Genomic DNA, 17,254 nt, shown 5'->3' with positions numbered 1-17,254 from the left:
CATACGAAGAGGTAAACCGTAGGATCCCATGTTAACCCACCTGGTGTGTTAAAGCACCTCAAACCACCTTGCCTGATTACCTCAGTAACTCTCAACCAGGGCAGTTTTGCTCCCCAGGAAACATTTGGCAATGTCTGGAGACATTCTGGGTCCTCACAACTTGGTGGGGGGACACCTCCTAGCATCTAGAGGGTAGAGGCCAGGGATACTGCTAAGCATCCTGCAATGCACAGAACAGTCTCGCACAATACAGAATTACCTGATCCAAAATGCTCTGCCCTCAGGGGAAGATTCCACTCCTCAGAATTCCCACGCTCTCTGACCTGCACTAAATTCTTAATCATGCTCCGACCAGGGGTGGGGGTCTCTTAGAAGACAGTAGGGAATGATCCTGCCTCTGCCTTTAACAGCAGCTAACATTTACTGAGCCCTTTTGAAGTGCTGGCCAGCACCATACACAGAGAAACTCATTTTAGTCTCACAACAACGGCAGGAGGCCCAGGCACTGTTACGATCCCCATTCTAAGCCCGAGGAGACAGGCAGAGAGAACACGAGGAATCAGCTCAAGGTTACACAGCTGGCAAGGATGGAGCTAGATAGGAACCGGTCACTTCGGGACAGACCCACAGGGCAGAGTCGTCTGTGGAAAGGAGCCCACACAGCAGGGGCCTGGGCAAGTCCTTTTCCCTCTCTAGGCCACCATTTTTTTCACCTGTCAAATGAGACCTACTCTCTCATTTAACCCGGCAACAATTCTAGGAGGTGAGGCACTGTTACCACCACTTCACAGGCTAGAAAGGCAAAGATTCATGATTTAAGTCTCACGGTCATAGGGCTGGGAAGTGGTGGCACAGAGATTTGAACTCAGCTCTGCCTGACTCCAGGGCCCATGATCTTAGTCAGGACACCTGCCCCCGGTCCCCTGCCCCCTCAACCAAGGTGCTATAAAGCAGGAGAGCAGAAGCTCTGGAGCTTAGAGGACTTCTTAAACACAGACTGTTGGGCCCCACCCCCAGAATTTCTGATTCATCAGAGTTTGCTTTTCAAATAAGTCCCCAAGCAAGGCAGGTGCTGCCAGCCCAGGGATCACATTTGAGAACCCCTGCAATAGAGCATGGTGTTAGATCGCCTGTACCTAGGTTCAAATCCTGGCTCTGTAACTTGGTGGTATCACTTAACCTCTTCCTCGGAAAATCAGAAATACAGCAATATCTGTCACTTAGGGTTTGCTGAAAGGATTAAGGGAGAGAATGGCAAAGAGAAAAGTGCACTCATGCTGCTGGCACCTAGTAAATATGCTCATAAATGCTCACCAGCATAACAATCCACAACACAGGAAAGTCACTCCTCCCCAGACAGACTGGAAGGTCCCAGGGGTGAAGGACTAAGCAAAGGACTAAAAATTCCTTTTCTCCTGTCTACCAGCCACCTCCCCAGGTCTGCACAGAGCAGGACACAGAGATGACATCTCAGAACAAACACAGCAGGGACAGTGGGATGTAGCCCACATCTGCCAAGGCATCTCAAGTGCCCTTTGCCCCATGGCACAAGGCCTGTGGAGAGGGGTGAGGGTGGAGCACAGGCAGCACGGAAGACCCCCAGATGGACCTGGCCCCTAGACTTCCTCCAGGCCCTGCCCCATCCCCAATAATCCCTTTTGGGACAAGAGCTGACCTTCCAAGGCCCTGGTAGGATAGTTTGTATACCCAAGCAACCCTTTGGGTACCAACCAACTCATCTCACAGTCCTGTTGTGTTGTGCGACCTTTAGCCAATCGCTAGGCCTCTCTAGGTCTTAGTTTCTTTACCTAAAAGTCAAACAAGAACTCAGCATAGTGGTTAACAGTGGCGGCTCCAGCCCCAGAATAACTGGGTTCAAACCCCACTCCTGCCACTTACTAGCTGTGTGACTTTTGGCAAATCCCTTCATCTCTTAGAGAGAGCTTCAGTCTCCTTGTTGGTAAAATGGAATTGTCCATGGCTCACAGGGATGCTGTGAGCGTTACCTGAGATGACAAATTTCAAGTGCTGAGCACAGTTCCTGGAGCTCAATAGATGTCAGGTATTCCATACATGCGATGAGAGAGTGTAACCTTACCACCACTACAAACACAATCTGTTGGCTGCCTTCCCTTCCCACCTGTCCCTCACATGTTTAGCTTTGAGACTATCTTCACCTTCCTTCCCAATAGGGGCTGGGGAAGGCAGCTGGGAACAGTCTCCCAGAAGAGGTAGATCTGAGCAGAAGCTTGGAAGAGGACGGGGTGTAATCAATTATCAGCCTGCTAGACTGTAAGCCATAGAAAGCGCTGTTTTTGCTACCATTTTATCCCCAGAGCCTATGACAGAGACTAGGCACTTTATAAATACTGGCTGCAGGAATGAAAGAGGGCCCAGGACAAACTCCCTTCCGTGGAGAGCAAGCCAAGGAGTCTCCTGTGCGTGGCGTGGTAGGGAGAGGAGCACTCAGGGACTCCCGGATTCTCATTTTGCATATGCTCTGCATGCAAAAGCTTCAGACGGTTGGACTCATAAATTCTCTGAAACCTGGAATCTCTGGTAGAGAGAAACTCTGGCTGCCGCCCAGCCCCACCTCCTCCCAGTAGTGGCTGGGGCTGGGCTTGGGAGGCCTGACAACCTAGCTGGAAAGGGAGGCTGAGGGAGTGGGCAGGGCAAGGGAAAATTCAGAGTGAAAACCAAACTTTTTCATCAAGGCAAAAAATAAAATCTAAGCTCAGAGAGGGTTGAATCCTGGCTCTGTTACTTCCTGGTTTTGTTCTCTTCCTTCACCTCTCTGAACCCTTAGTTTCCATGTCTGTGAAATGGGGTGATAATGATAACACCCACCCACGTGGAATTGTTTGGAGGATTAAATGAGATAATGTATGAAACTAAGCTAAGTCCATAGTAAATGCTCAAAAATGTGTATTATTAACATTATTATTATTGGGGAGGGCTATATAATTCACCAGGGACTCTTGCCCTGCACCTCACACCCATGCTCATCCCCTTCCTATTTACAAAGCTGATTTCATGTAGCTTTGAAAGGTCAATGACGTTTCCAACAGATATCAGACTTTTTTTTTTTCCCCATTAAGTGGCCTAAATAACAAATAATATGTAAAGAAATAAAACCAACTTGAGTATTGTCAGCCTTGACCATTCAGAAAAGGCTAGATACTGGTGTTTGGAAGACAGAGGACAGGTGGTTGGAAGGTGGGGAGAAAAAGCCTGGGACTGGGGAACTGGCTTCAGGGCCAGGGTCAACCTTGATGCACTGTTTGGCTTTAGAAGGGCCCCTGCCCTTTGCCAACAAGGAAAAGTTGATCTTAGGGACTCCTGAGTCCCTTCTACTCCCCAAGTCTGAGGCTCTTAAACCTGTAATGACCCAAACATGCCTCCTCAGAAAGGGGAACAGGGTGAGGTGAGCCAGACCCATGCAAAGCCAGGATGCTGCCCCTCCTCTCCCCGACTCTGGCCCATGTGTTCCACATTCACCTAAGTGCCCCTGTGACCAGGCCCCAACCACCTTAACTGAGCCCCAGGGGTAGGGGTGGGTAGGGCGAGTTCACCACACCCATTAATCCTCCTCTGTACATGTAGAAGGGGAGAAAAATAGGTGCCAGAGATGACAACTAACTTCCTGAGCTGGGACTGAACCCACGTGTAACACCCAACATGTCGTTGCTGCTTGTCAAAAACTAACTTTTTGGCAAGGGCGCACCACCCAGCTTGCGGGATCTTAGTTCCCCGACCAGGAATGGAACCCAGCCGGGCAGTGAGAGCACCGAGTCCTAACCACTGGACCTCCAGGTAATTCCCGTAAAAAAATAATTTTAATCATCAGGACGATCCTAAGTATTTATCATTATTCCCATTTCACAGGTGAATGGGTGTCATCCTCAACTTTAGCGCTTTACAGTAAGGAAATGAGCCCTAAAAAGTGGCTAGCTAAGAGTCGGAGCTGGGATTCGAATCCAGGGCTATCACAGCACAATCTGCTGTGTGATAGGCCCCTTCCTCTCCCCTGGGCTCAGCTTTCTCATCTGTTGAATGGGGATGCTAACTCCGGAACCTCTAAGATCCAAGTTGGGACTTTTTGCTGCTCCGAGCCCAGGTCCCCACCCCGCCCAGAAGCCTAGAACAGATATCTCCGTGGGCCTGGGCGGGAGGGAAGGGCAGGTGTAGACGTGACTGTCCCACGGGCGGGTGGGGGATGGGGGGCTGCCGCCAGACACACAAAAACAACTAAATAAATCAGGACCGGGAACTCCTAATCCTTCCCGGCTGTGGCTGCTGTCGCTCACCCAGCCTGGGCCGCCATCGCCTGGCCAGCTCCTGGGCCTGGGAGGGGGACATGGCACAGCCAAGAGCGCAGAGTCGGGCCAACAGGATCAGAGCGATGCCAGGCCGTCAAGGCGGCCTAGGTTCCCGAGATGGGGGGAAGGCCCTGCCGGCAGGGTGACTCAGGCCTCCCAGACCCCCTCCCGCGTAGGCACGTTCCCGCGCCTCAGTCTATTTTTAGAGCCGGCTCCAGGCCTGAGCGTTGAGGGGCAGGGAAGGGATTGCTGGTGGGGATCAGGCGCCTGACCAGCTCCTCCAGCTCGGGACTTAAGCCCCAGGACCTCCAGCTATTGTATCTAGAAAAGAACGGAAACGCTTGGGGTGTGGGGGGGAGGTGCAGGCCCAGAAAATGCATCCCCCCTTCCCCCGCCTGCTCCGCAAGGCCTGGCAGTTCCAGGGAGCTGGGCGCGGCCTCCCGAGAAACGACCTCTGTTAAGTGGGGCCGGGAACTTCCCGACGGATGGTCTGTCTGGCTATTGGACTGAGGGCCAGAGCGGGCTGGGCTCCCGAGCGACCGCAGTGAATGGGGCGGGGCGGGGCGGGGAGGGGCGGGGCGCGGGTTGGGAGTGCTGGGGTGAGGGGACGGTACTTCCAGGTTCGGGAGATCCCGACTCCACCCCACCATAGGCCACGCTTCTATCCCTCCTTGGGCCGCACCCACGGCCCGGGTGGCTTCGCTGACTCCACCCTAGGCCACGCCTCCTATCTGGCTCCGCCGGGAGCCAACCTGTATCCGGTCCCAAAGGTCCAGGTAGGTCTAGATGCCGGGCGTCTAACAGCCTGGGACTGGAGCTGAGCCTGCCTTTGGGGGCCGGGTTAGAAGGGAAAGGAATGGGGGCCTCTCCCTCCCCCAGCGTGGGGTCGGGGAGAAGAAGAGCGTCGGGGGGCAACAATGGCGCCATTGACGGGGAGGCCTCTAGGCTGGGGACCTATCTATCTGTGGGAGCCAGGCGGTTTTGGAGGCTGAAGTGGTGGAGGCAACCCGGAGCACGGAAACACCCCTGTATACGCGGGCACAGAGCTGCGCGCGGATGGACCTGGGCAGAGGTCTCTGGCCTGATGCCCCTACTACTGGGCCCTAGAGGCTGAGGCCACAGTCCTGGGGAGTGGGGGCAGCTGGTGGCCCCAAATACAGACGCGCTCCTATCGAGTTCAGGGACACGGGGTTTGAAAAGGCCCAAGTGGAGGCCCATCCCACTGGGGGTGGGGGGCAGTGGATGAGAGGCGGAGCCTGTCTCCCAGCACCAGCCCTCCATCTAGTGGGAAGTTTGGGAATCGCGGGATGCAGAGATGGGGTGGGGGGAGGGGTCCATTGCACCCCGAATCCTTCCTTCTTCTCCCTCGATGTTCTGCTGACACCTTCACACCACCATCCTGCTCTGCCCCATCTCAGGGATTCGCCCCAGATAGTCATTGGAAGATCTGCCCTCCCCCCTTCCCCCCAAGTCCTGTCCCTTCTTCCTCATAATTATCTATGGATAATGCTTCTGTCTATCACTGCCACCACCAGGGGTCCAGGCAGCCACCATCCTTTGCCTGGATCCCTGCAGCTCCTGCCAGCTGCTTTCCCTGCCTCAAATTTTATCCTCTCCCTATTCATGTTCTACTAATAGCCAATTAAATGTTTCTAAACCAGAAATCTGCTCGGGTCTCTTCTTTGATTAAAATTTTTCAGTGGCTTTTTATGGTCAGATTAACTCCAAACCTTTGCTTGGGATTCAGGAGGTTCTTCATCACCCAGCCTCACCTCCTTCAGTCCCAGCTATTCTCACAGGGCAATGGTCAATTCCCCACACACCCCTGTTGGCTCTTACCTTGAGGCCTTCATACCTGCTGTTCCCTCTTCCTGGAACACTTTTCCTTGCTGTCTTCAGGACTCATCTGGCAAAAACTTCCCTCCTTGAGAGGCTTTTCCCAGCCTTCTGGCATGAGTTAGGTGCCCCTTGTCTGAGCTCCCACAGGACCCAGTGCCCGGTCTCTCATCACCTATCTACTTTTTGTAGCAGGATAATTTATTGAAATGTTAATTATTTTGCTCCCTTCCCAGTTCCAAGCTGGAATCTGAACCCTTTGATTTTTCTAGCCTCTGGAAACTTGTGCCGGGTTGAACATAAAAGCTGCTTGAAGTCTGATGGCACATCCTGATTTTGAAAAAGCTAACCTTCTGGAAGTGACTGTGCTAGGTGTTCCCAAGGGGATGGGGAGAAGAGGGCAGCCAACGTGGGCAGAGAAAGGAGAGAGCGCAGCTAGCTGCGGAGGAGCCAGAAGTGGGGGTCGTCTGAATGGTGGGGATCTGTGGCCGGCAGCCCCTCCCCTGACAGATGATGGGAGCTGGGGGGGTGGGGGCAGGTGGAGCACCTGACGTACTAGCCTCAACGCTTCCGGGTGGCAGAGGGACAGCTGAGTTGCCGAACCTCAAGGGACCACATGGGCTAGTACAATGGGCATCTATCTCTGTGTAACTAGTGTACCCGGAATCAGGACTCCATGCTTAGACCCGGGTGGGACAGCAGGTCCTTGCACGAGCCTATCGAGAAAGTGGCAGACGGCCCCGGGGATGGTTGAGATTGAATCTTCTGCCAACTTCTAGGCAAGGGCTAGAGAGAGTCAGATTGGAGCTGATTTAATGAGAATACAGAAATAGTGTGTTTCTTGAGTCTGTGTGCCAATAGTCCCACCTGCTCCACCTGTCTGTGTATCTCACTGCAGGACTGAGACTAGGTGTGCCTCATTCAGAACTGAATCCTTAGGACCCAGCATGGTGCCTGGCACATAGTAAGTATGCATTCAAAATGTATTTGCGGGACTTCCCTGGAGGTCCAGTGGTTAAGACTTCGCCTTCCAATGCAGGGGGTGCAGGTTCGATCCCTGGTCGGGGAGCTAAGATCCCACATGCCTCGGGGCCGATAAACCAAAACATAAAACAGAAGCGATATTATAACAAATTCAATAAAGACTTCAAAAATGGTCCACATTAGAAAGAAATCTTTAAAAAAAAGAATTTGTCGAATTCATTTATCTTCGGTTGCTACAGAAATCTTTCTAAAACCCAAGTCTGTTCCAGTGATTTGCCGGCAGCCCTCAGGATGAAATCCAAACCCCTACCGCAGCCCACAAGGCCCACTGTGATCAGAACCTGCCTCCCTCACCGCCTCATCTCTGCAGCCCATCCTCCTCGTATTCCCCTCTCCACCCAAACCGTATGATTTGCAATTTTCCAAACTTGCCAGGTTGTTGCATGCCTCCACGCCTTTGCTTACGTGGCACCCTCTGCTGGGAGTGCCCTTTCCCCTTTATCTGCCTGCTGAGCTTTCAGTCTTCAAAGCTCAGTGCAAGTGTTGCCTTCTTTAAGTGGCCTTCCCTGACACCCTCCCCACAAAGACAGAGGAGACCCCTCCTGCTCTGGGGCCTATTGCTCATGTCCAGGTTTGGCTCCCTCTTCCCCAAGCCCCGTTTCCCGCACTGTGGGCTGCTCTAGTGTGATGAGTCCCCAGTGCCCAGAGCAGTGCCAGGTACACCATAGGTTCTCCATAAATCCTCCCCGTCCACTGAGCGTTAGACCTGACCCTGCATGGTCTCCAGATGTAACTTTGCAACCTCTCCCCTCTATGGGCCTCAGTTTTTCTCTCTGCACAATGAGGGGAGTGGAACTCAATGGTCTCTAATGGCCCTTCCTTCCCTCAGTTAGGCTTGGAAGTGATGGTGTGTAGAACATAAATCACCTGTGTGCACCGTCTGCCAGCTAAGGGCAGAGCCTGCTCAGACATGCAGCTGCACGTGGTAGCACCCAGGGGCCACATGGAAGCCAACCCCTGCCTGAATAGCTGTACGTGACACTCTCACACTCAAGTAGACGTGGCCTTCATCTCCAATCAACCACTGGCCCTGACAGTGAAAAACTCAGCAGCAGCTGGAGCTGCCAGTCTAGCAGCAAGTTGATATGCAAGGAAGGAGCCTCCTGCAATATGCATGCCTTGAGGCTGGACACCACTGGGGCTTTCCCCTTCCCAGGCCTGCATATGCAACACCCTCCCTCCACCTCCAGGTCTAGACGCAGATATGGTCAGTCTGTGGTGGGGCACCAAGGGCCAGAGCTTTAGCTCTACCTGCTTCCTGGATACCTGGGAACCTTAAATTCTACATTCATTCATTCATCCATTCAACATTAGCTATGAAGTTCATATCATATGCCAGGCAATGGTATGAATGTCAGTGACTATCACCCTTTTTCACCCTCAGAGGCTTACAGTCTAGTGGGGGAAATAGACAATAAATAGGAAATAGGTGCTATAATTTCAGATTGGGAGAAGTGGTACTATGGAAGGATTAGGGTGATGTGATTGAAAATGGTCCAGAAGGCAAGGGGTATGCAGGAGGTGGCATCAGAGCTTCAATCAAAAGATGAGGAGCAGCAAAGCAGATAGCCAGGGAAGAGCCTTTCAAGTGGTAGGTATAGCATATGCAAAGGCCCTGGGGTGGGAGAAACCATGAATGTGTTCGAGTAGCACAAAGGAGGCCATGTGGCTGGAGCTCTGTCAGAGTGATAGGCAGGGACATGAGGCCCTGCCTCTTGGGCCACTGTGAGGAAACTTAACTTTATCCTAAGAGCAATGAGAGGCCCCTGGAAGGTTTGGGGCAGAAAAAACAAAATCCATCCCTTCCCCCTGCTTCCTTCCTCCTTGGTATCCTTCTTAGAAAGTATGTCTTCCTCATCTTTACATTGTCAGTGTCCAGCTCAGGGCCTGGCACAATGTGGCACTGGACAATGTTTACTGAATAAATGAATAACCAAACTAGCCTCTTCTAGCTCAAGGCTTGACTGAGTGGCTCCGAGAGGGTCAGCTGGGCTGCTGAGGACTCTCTGGGCAGCTCAGGATGGGAGTCACCTGGGCCAGACTAAGACATTTAGATGTCCTAGTACTCCCCATACATGATTCATAATAGAAATGATAGTAACCCATGAAGCATAATACTTACGTGTATGCTGAAATGAAAACAACTTCTTTTGGGATTTTTCAATTGCAAAACTGTGGATAAGTTCATTGAAGCAGTATTTCTTCCCGCGTGTGTGTGTGTGTGTGTGTGTGTGTGTGTGTGTGTGTGTGTGTGTGTGTGTGTGTTTGTGTGTGTGTGTGTACGTGTGTTGCTGCCACCTTGCTGGTAGAATAAACAGTGGAGCTGGACCCAGCCCAGCCTTGAGGTGGGCCCAGCCCTGCCCTCCCCTCAGCCTTTCGCTGCCCAGCTGGGCTCTAGGCCTCTAAGCTCAACTCTCCCCCAAGCCCCTCTCTGAGGTCTAGAGATGGACCCTCATCTAAGGTCCTTGTGTGGGTTCCACCAGCATTACACGGCAGTGGGCACCCAGGAGGGGCTCTAGAAGCCTGAGCCGGCACAGCCCTCGGGTTCTGGGTCTTAGGATTTGCCCTCACTTTTCTCCCGCGGTGGTATACTTCACGGTTTCTATCCTTCCCTCCATGGCTCAACCCGCAACCACACCTGCTCCGTGTATGGACCCTGCCGGGAGTTAGGCTCAGTTCCCACCTGGGAGGAACGTGGACCTCCCAGCCTCCTCCTCACTGGAGACAGGGCTCAGGAAACTCAAACAAAGCAGGTCGGTGATTCTCAGGGAGAACGGGAACCTGGGTGGCTGAGGGCAGCACCCCCACATGCAGGCCAGTTTTCCCACTCCGACCCAGGCTGAGCTCTGCCTCCACTGGGTTCCAGTACTGCCCCCCTCCCCTCCATGGGTGGGAAGAGACAAATGAGCCTGAGGAAGTGGAGGAGGGGAGTCGGCGATTGATGGCATTAACATGGTGCCCAAATTAAATATTGACTTTCTTGGTTGTCTCTGGGGATGACTGGATCGATGGCTGGGGCTGTGCCATGCCACGGCAGGGGATGGGGACATACCAGCCTGAAGCAGGCCCCGTGGGGAGCTGAGACTGTGGGGATGACTCTCCCCTGCTCCTGCCTGGTCAGAAGGAGCAGGGACAAGGGCTGCAGAGAGCCCAGGGCACCGGATCTGTATCTCCATCTTGTGCCTGGGAGCTCCCTATGGAGTCTTAAAGTTCCCTCCTCCCAGAAGCCCTTAGAGCCACGGTTTTGCTGAATGCCCACCCCTATCCTCCCCGACCCTCCTTCAGGAACCGTGGCTGGCCTGCAGCCCAACAAATGAGGAGAATCAATCTCCGTGATGATATCCATTACCAGGTCTCAGGACCCTGCCTCCCAGGATGGTAGGGCTGGTTATTTTTGGTCCGTCATTATGTAGGGTCTTGGAGAGGGGGTAAGGATGGCCTCTCCATTCTTGGAAACATTCCATCATCCTGTCCAGCTAATTCACCTTCAGAGCCAATAGTGGCCCCTGACCTTTCTCTCCCTCCTTTCATAGCTCCACTTCAAGAATTGTCTATCCTGTCTTAATTTCTTCACCTCCCACTCACTCTACAGCCTGCTCCAATACAGCTTCCTGCCATGCCAGTAACTCTAGTCCCGCCCTTCTCCTGAATTCTAGTCCTATATGTCTAACCATCTACTTCCTACTTGAAATTCCCCCATGACTATCTCCGAGGTATTGCAAGGTTACCATGTTCTAGGTGAAAGTCATGATTGTCCCCCGCCAAAGCTGGTCCTCTTCCTGGCCTCCAAATTCAATGGCATGGTCATGCATCCAGGTGTGTAAGACAGAAGCCCACAAGTCACCCTTGGCTCCTTCTGATACCGTCCATACCAGGGGCTGACAATTCCACCATTGCATACATAGAGATTCCATGCTCCCTCCGTAGCATCCCCCTAAGTTAAAGTTTCCTTTGTATGGATGGTCTCTTCACCGGTCTCTCTGCAACCATCTCACTCTTCAGTAACTGCCCCCCATCCACGGCCCATCCACCCAGAGCAACCCTATTAAATCTGATCATGCCGGGGCTTCCCTGGTGGCGCAGTGGTTGAGAGTCCGCCTGCCGATGCAGGGGTCACGGGTTCGTGCCCCGGTCCGGGAGGATCCCACATGCCGTGGAGCGGCTCGGCCCGTGAGCCATGGCCGCTGGGCCTGCACGTCCAGAGCCTGTGCTCCGCAGTGGGAGAGGCCACGACAGTGAGAGGCCCGCGTACCACAAAAAAAAAAAAAAAAAAAAAAAAAAAATCTGATCATGCCACCCGCTGCCCAACACCCTTCTTGACTTCCCACTAGTCTGAAACGCCAAAACCCTTACTGGAGTCTCCTCTGCCCTGGACACTTAGCATGTGTTTTGAGGGCCTGAGAGGGTAGGGGTGTTCCTGGGGTGGGTGTTCTTGGAGGAGTGCAGGGAGGTACAATGGAGGATCCTGGGGACTGGCTCTAAAAAGCCCCAACTACTGGACCCAGGGCTGCCCGGGGGGTGGGCAAGAGGAAGCCTCAAGGGAAATAAGTCCAGAGAGACAGAAGTTGGCAGCATCCTGCACCCAGGTTCTCCCTCAGGCCACCTAGGTCACCTAATTTCCTTTTAACTGGTGCATAATGGAAGTGAATTAAACCCAAATGAGTTGAATGTGTCTGTTCAAGTGCCGTTCCTAACCTGTCTCCCTTCTCCCAGGGGCAGGGCTGCAGGTGGGAAAAAGGAAGACAGGCTGTGGGGGTGATGTAGGGGTGAGGGGAGTGGGGGGGGTGCCCTTCCCCCAGCCCTGCTGAGGTCGACCTGACACCAGTGCACAGGTCTCCTCGGGACTTCCTCCTACTTCCCCAACACTCCCTCCCCGCCCACCTTTGTCCCCTGAATACCTAGATTCCAGGAACACCGACTTAGGGCCTACTTGGTGCTGGTGCTGTGCTGGGAACCTGCCTTACGTCACCCCCATGAACGCTCCCATGACCCAGTGAAGCAGGTAGTACTCCTACCTCCTTTTCAGAGGTCACTGAATTGACTTGCCCAAGGTCACTGCGTTTGTTCTGTCTAGAGCTGTGCTGTCCAATATGACAGCCACTCGCCACATGTGGTTACTGAGTCCTCGGGATGTGGCTCTTCTGAATTGAGACGTGCTGTACATGTAATGCACACACTGGATTTCAGAGACTTAGTATGGAACAAGAATGTTAAGTATCTCATCCATAATCATCTATATTGATTATGTGTCAAAATGATAGTATTTTTGATATAGTGGGTTAAATATGTTATTAAAATGAATTTCATCTTTTATTTTTAAAAATAGCTACTGGACTTCCCTGGTGGTGCAGTGGTTAAGAATCCGCCTACCAATGCAGGGCACACAGGTTCGACCCCTCATCTGGGAAGATCCCACATGCCGCGGAGCAACTAAGCCTGTGTGCCACAGCTACTGAGCCTGTGCTCTGGAGCCTGGGAGCCACAACTACTGAGCCCACGTGCCACAACTGCTGAAGCCCACGCGCCTAGAGCCTGGGCTCCGCAACAAGAGAAGCCACCACAATGAGAAGCCTGCGCACCTCAACGAAGAGTAGCCCCTGCTCTCTGCAACTAGAGAAAGCCCGCGTGCAGCAACGAAGACCCAAAGCAGCCAAAACTAAATAAAATAATTTTTAAAAATAGCTACTGGAAAGTTTTAAATTACATATGTAGTTTGCATTATATTTTTGTTGGACATTCCCCAGGGTCTGGTCTTATGAAAGTAGGCGTGGTCTGCTCACCCGTGACCTTGCCACAGTCTGCAAGGCATGGAAAGGCTGCAGGTGAGCTTGGTTGAGCTTCTCAGGCTGTCTCCTTATTGCTTGGGGGGCAGCGTCCCATTCAGCACCCTGGACAGCACCCAGGGCTGGCTTCCCACCCGGGGTCCTAATATATATAGCACAGAGGCCCAGGAAGGAATAACTGGGGGAGGGGTGGATACCACCTGCAAAACTCTCCCCAGGAATAATCTCAAGTCATGTTCTGGATACCCAGTGAAGAAGGCTGGGTAAGGATTATCAGTATCCCCATTTTGCAGATAAGAAAACCAATGTTCCCAGAGATTTGTGCATTCCATCTGTTCACTCAGTAAAAAGCCACTGAGGCCTGCTCCACATGGAGCCCTCGGCTGAGTGCACAAAACCAAACCAGGTTGACATAGATGATAGCCATTCTGTGCAAGCGGTGTGAGAGTGAAAGTGTGTGCCGGGGCTGTGGACGCCCAGCGAGTGCTGACTGCTGAGGCGAGGAGCTCAGGGGCAGCTTCACAGAGTGGGGCCACTGGGGCTAGATCTGGAAGGCTGAAGAGGAAGTTGCCAGTGTGAGCAGGTGAAAGTTCCAGGCGGAAGGAATGCCATGTGCAAAAGCATGGAGGTGAGAGAGTTGGGCCAGGAGAGGTAGGCAAGGGCCACATCACTAAGGGCCTTGCATTCTAGGCTAATTCTAGGGTCCTTGGAAGCCTTCTGAGCAGGGAGGGCAGTGACCTGGCCAGACGTGCATTTGGAGAGATCACCCCGGAACTAGGTAGCAACTGGAGGCAGAGAGAATAAGGAGGACAATGAGATGAGAAATTCAAGTCTAGGAAAGACATGACAGGTTGTTAGATATTACCCCAGACGAAAGGACAATCAGGACTACAGATAAGGAAACCCAAGTCAGACAGGGCCCGGTGACCTGTCTGAAGAGACGCAGCAAGTCAGTGCCTAGGGAGTGGGGACTGACGGGCAGAGAGGAGCACAGCCCTCGACACAGGAAAGCTCTGCCCTTGACCATGGAGGTGGTGAGTTTCAGAGCCCTCAGGAGCCTCCGCTGCAGCTGTGGTTGCTGTTGAGCGGGATCCACAGGGTGCATACTCACCCTCCTCCTCAAACCAGATGCAAAGCGAGAAACTACAAGCAGGGAGGGGAATGCACACTGCAGCTCATCCGGAGAGATCCTTGTGGTGGCCAGTGGAGCCCAGGGCTGGGAAGCGGGGAGGCAGAAACACAGGAGAGGCACCCAGAAGGCTTTAGGTGATGCCTCTTTTAGAAAAAGGTCTGGCCCAGGATGTGGCGTGGGATCTGCTGGCAAAAGGTCAGGGACCGGGGCTTTGTTTCTGTGAGCCTACTGCCCACTTCTGGGAATAGGACCTCCTCTTTTGGGGGACCTACTCCCCCTCCCCCTCCCCTGAGGTTCCCAAGGGGGCTGCCAATCACAGTGCAGCACCCCCTGGCTGGGGCCAATCAGAGCCCTTCCTTGGGGGTTTTCTGATTGGAATTCAAGAGAAAGTTTCTTTCCCTCTGGGGGCAGAGTTGAGTGATACGGGTTGGCAGAAGGAAGCCTGGGGGGCCCAGAGGGATGAGGAAGCTTGCCTGAAAGAATGGAGCTGACATAGAGAGCAGCTGGAAGGGATGAGAGATCCGGCCACACCGTTACCCTGGCCTTCATCGCCCAAGGCTAGCCACCACCCACCACCTACCACTCCCTTCCTGGAGCTTGCAACTCCTAAGTGAACGAACGAAGTCCCCTTTTGCCTAAGCTGGCTGGTACAGGGGATTCTGCCACCTCCGGCCACAAGCTGCAATATAGCCAGCCGCTTACAAGCCATGGGAGTTTGGGAAAGTCAGGTCCCTCTCTGAGCCTTGATTTCCTCATCTGTAAAATGGGGGAGTCACAATACCTACCTCGAAGACTCATGTGAGACGGTGCCTGAGTGATCACTTTGTATCCATAAGTGCTGGGGCTGCCCAAGGGGAGGGCGGGGGTCTGCTCCCTCCTCTGACCGGGCCCGCAGCTGGCAGGATTCAGAGGAGACTTAGGGAGCTGGTACCACCACGACACCCGCTCCTCCAGCCCCTCCAGGAGGCCATTAGCTGTGACAGCCACCCCCACCCCAGCAGCCAGTCCCTTCTTCCTTCTCCCCCATCCAGGCTCCTATAGCACCTAACCCCTCCCTCTGACATGTCCACCTCCAGAGTCAATCAGCTCTCCAAGGGCCTGCGTCTGTGTCTCAGAGTCTCTGGGGAGGGGCCCATGCTGCTGAATGACCAGGCCGGCAGCTGCACCTGTGGCCTCTGCTCCAGTGGCTGCCTGACCACAGAAGAGCCATGGCAACATGTCTCCACACTGATTCTACCCCTTCTTTGCCTGGATTCCTGGGAACTGAGAAGGGTTCACTCACTCAGGTTTACAAAGACTATGCCCTAGAAACTGCCCTCTGGCACCAAGCCAGTCTGGTCCCTCCACCCCACACCCACCCTGAGCCCTGGAACCTGAGCTCTCCGATGCTCCTCTGCAGCCATGAAGGTCAGGTCCCTGGAAGCTGAGCTCAAGCTTCCAGTCCTACTAGGAGGGTACTGATGAAGGTGAAGTCCCTGCCCTGTCTCTGACTGTGGCCTTGAGCAAGTCACTTCCCATCTCGGGCCTCATTTTCTTATCCACAAACTGGGCCACCTAAAACTTTCCTGCAAGGTTGGGAACGCCTAGTACAGAGCACAGCAGGAGACCAGGTGCCTTAGACAACAGGTAATACTAAAAGAGCTACTCCTGTGCCAGGCACTCACTAAGCTAACTTTACATGTGTTAATCTGTTTCATCCTCCAACAACCCTATGAGGTAGGTACTGTCACCCTCCCCACTTCACAGATGGGGAACCTGAGGTCACTAAGCTCTGCCTGGCCTCTGGGCCCCAGTGAAAGGGAGCCATGACGATCACAGCCAATGTGGAAGTCCCACTTCAAGGGGCTCCACCCTACATTCCCAATCTGCTTACCTCAGGCCCCAACAGGGGAAGAAGGGTTGTATCCAGGGTCACCCAGGGAGTCAGGGGCAAGGATGGAGTCAGAGCCTAGGCCACCCCCTCCCAGCTGGAGTCAGCCTGACCCCATCACAATTTGACAAGACCAAGCGAGGCGAACCAAAGAGATGGAGGAACAAGGTTGGGGGTCCCAGGGCTGGGCCTTCCCCTGGGGAAAGCAAATAGCTCAGCAGCAAAATCCACAGAGTAAAGTTTATTCCCAAGAAAGTTCCCTCCCCCCTCCCCAGCCCGGGACAGGGACAGACAGGCTGGGGGTGAAGATGGGGCTCCAGGGGCCGAGGGGCCTCTGAGAAACAAGGAAGGGCCCTGGTCCCCCGGCCACGCTGTGTCTGGCTCCCCCAGCCCAGCTGAGTCCACTGTGCCTCCCTGCCCAGCCCTCGGGAGAGGGGAGGGGGCGCTGGCTCCTGGGTAGTTCCAAAGTGGAGTGCGAAAATAGAGAGATATATAATATTTATACGCAGTGGGCAGTCCGGAGTGGCACTCACACCTCTGTCTGGAAGTCGCCATCCGGTGGTTCTGTGGGCTGCCAGGCTGCTGCCCGGTGCAGGGCCAGCCGTTCTCGGGGCTTGGGGGGCAGCGAGCCCAGCGTCATAGACTTAAAGGTGCTCCAGCTCTGATGTCGCCGCTGTTGGGACAAGCCGGGACGCTCCCCTGGACTGGGCTTCTCCTGTGGCGGGGAGAGGGAGGGGCCCGTGGAGATGGGCCAATACCCTCTCACCCACGGTACAGAAGAACCAACTGAGAAGGCCCGGGGAGGGCCAGTGACGCCCAAAGTTACCGAGCAATCGGGGTTCAAATCCAGACCCGCCTGGCTCCAGAGTGGGGTTCCTGATCCCTGTGGTCAGCGTGGCCCCCGAGACCATGTCTCCTGCGGCCCACCCTCCTCAAGATCCTGAAGGAGCTCCCACCAATACCCCCCCATCTCCTAAAAACCCCAGACTGTTGCTTATGCCACGGGCAGGCCCTTGGTGAGGCAAGCTGAGGCTGCCCAGGCCAGGGAGGAGGGCAGGGAGGGAATTGAATGCCTCGAGGCCCACCTCATCCCACCCCACCCCAGCCTGGGGCACTTACGCTGGACACGCTCCGTTCGGCTGCCCCACCTGAGGACACACTCCACCGCTTCTCCCTCTGCAACAGGGGCCACGGGTCAGGGTCTGACCCCAGGGGCCACTGTGCCAGGTTGGGCCCCGAGCTTCAGGCAGGGGCAGTCACAAGAGGAGCC

The 17,254-nt window shown here is 54.1% G+C and overlaps 1 protein-coding gene and 1 long non-coding RNA gene across 16 annotated transcripts in view; one reads left to right on the top strand and one right to left on the bottom strand.

The window, feature by feature from the left end:
* Window positions 1–4,927: 4,927 nt before the first annotated feature.
* Window positions 4,928–12,880, top strand: LOC131753483 (uncharacterized). Its single transcript, XR_009334830.2, has 3 exons — window positions 4,928–5,095; window positions 7,054–7,119; window positions 12,526–12,880. It is a non-coding gene; the product is annotated as an uncharacterized lncRNA (long non-coding RNA).
* A 3,330-nt stretch (window positions 12,881–16,210) lies between these two features.
* The window catches only part of ADGRB2 (adhesion G protein-coupled receptor B2), a 36,609-nt gene continuing 35,565 nt past the window's right edge, over window positions 16,211–17,254 (bottom strand). For 12 of the 15 annotated variants that reach the window (XM_067012643.1, XM_067012647.1, XM_059056797.2 and 9 more), the window contains 2 exons: window positions 17,104–17,160; window positions 16,211–16,699 (listed from right to left, as the gene is read on the bottom strand). In XM_067012643.1, the coding sequence (XP_066868744.1) occupies window positions 16,514–16,699; window positions 17,104–17,160 (243 nt within the window). In that variant the 3' untranslated portion in view covers window positions 16,211–16,513. The remainder of the gene's footprint in view (window positions 16,700–17,103; window positions 17,161–17,254) is intronic. The other 3 variants (XM_067012651.1, XM_067012693.1, XM_067012707.1) reach the window with 1 other exon arrangement.

The sequence above is a fragment of the Kogia breviceps genome, chromosome 1 (genome assembly GCF_026419965.1).
Source record: "Kogia breviceps isolate mKogBre1 chromosome 1, mKogBre1 haplotype 1, whole genome shotgun sequence".
In the NCBI taxonomy this organism is placed as follows: Eukaryota; Metazoa; Chordata; class Mammalia; order Artiodactyla; family Physeteridae; genus Kogia; species Kogia breviceps.
Note: the sequence above shows the minus strand (reverse complement) of the source record. Positions and strands in the feature narration are given on the sequence as shown.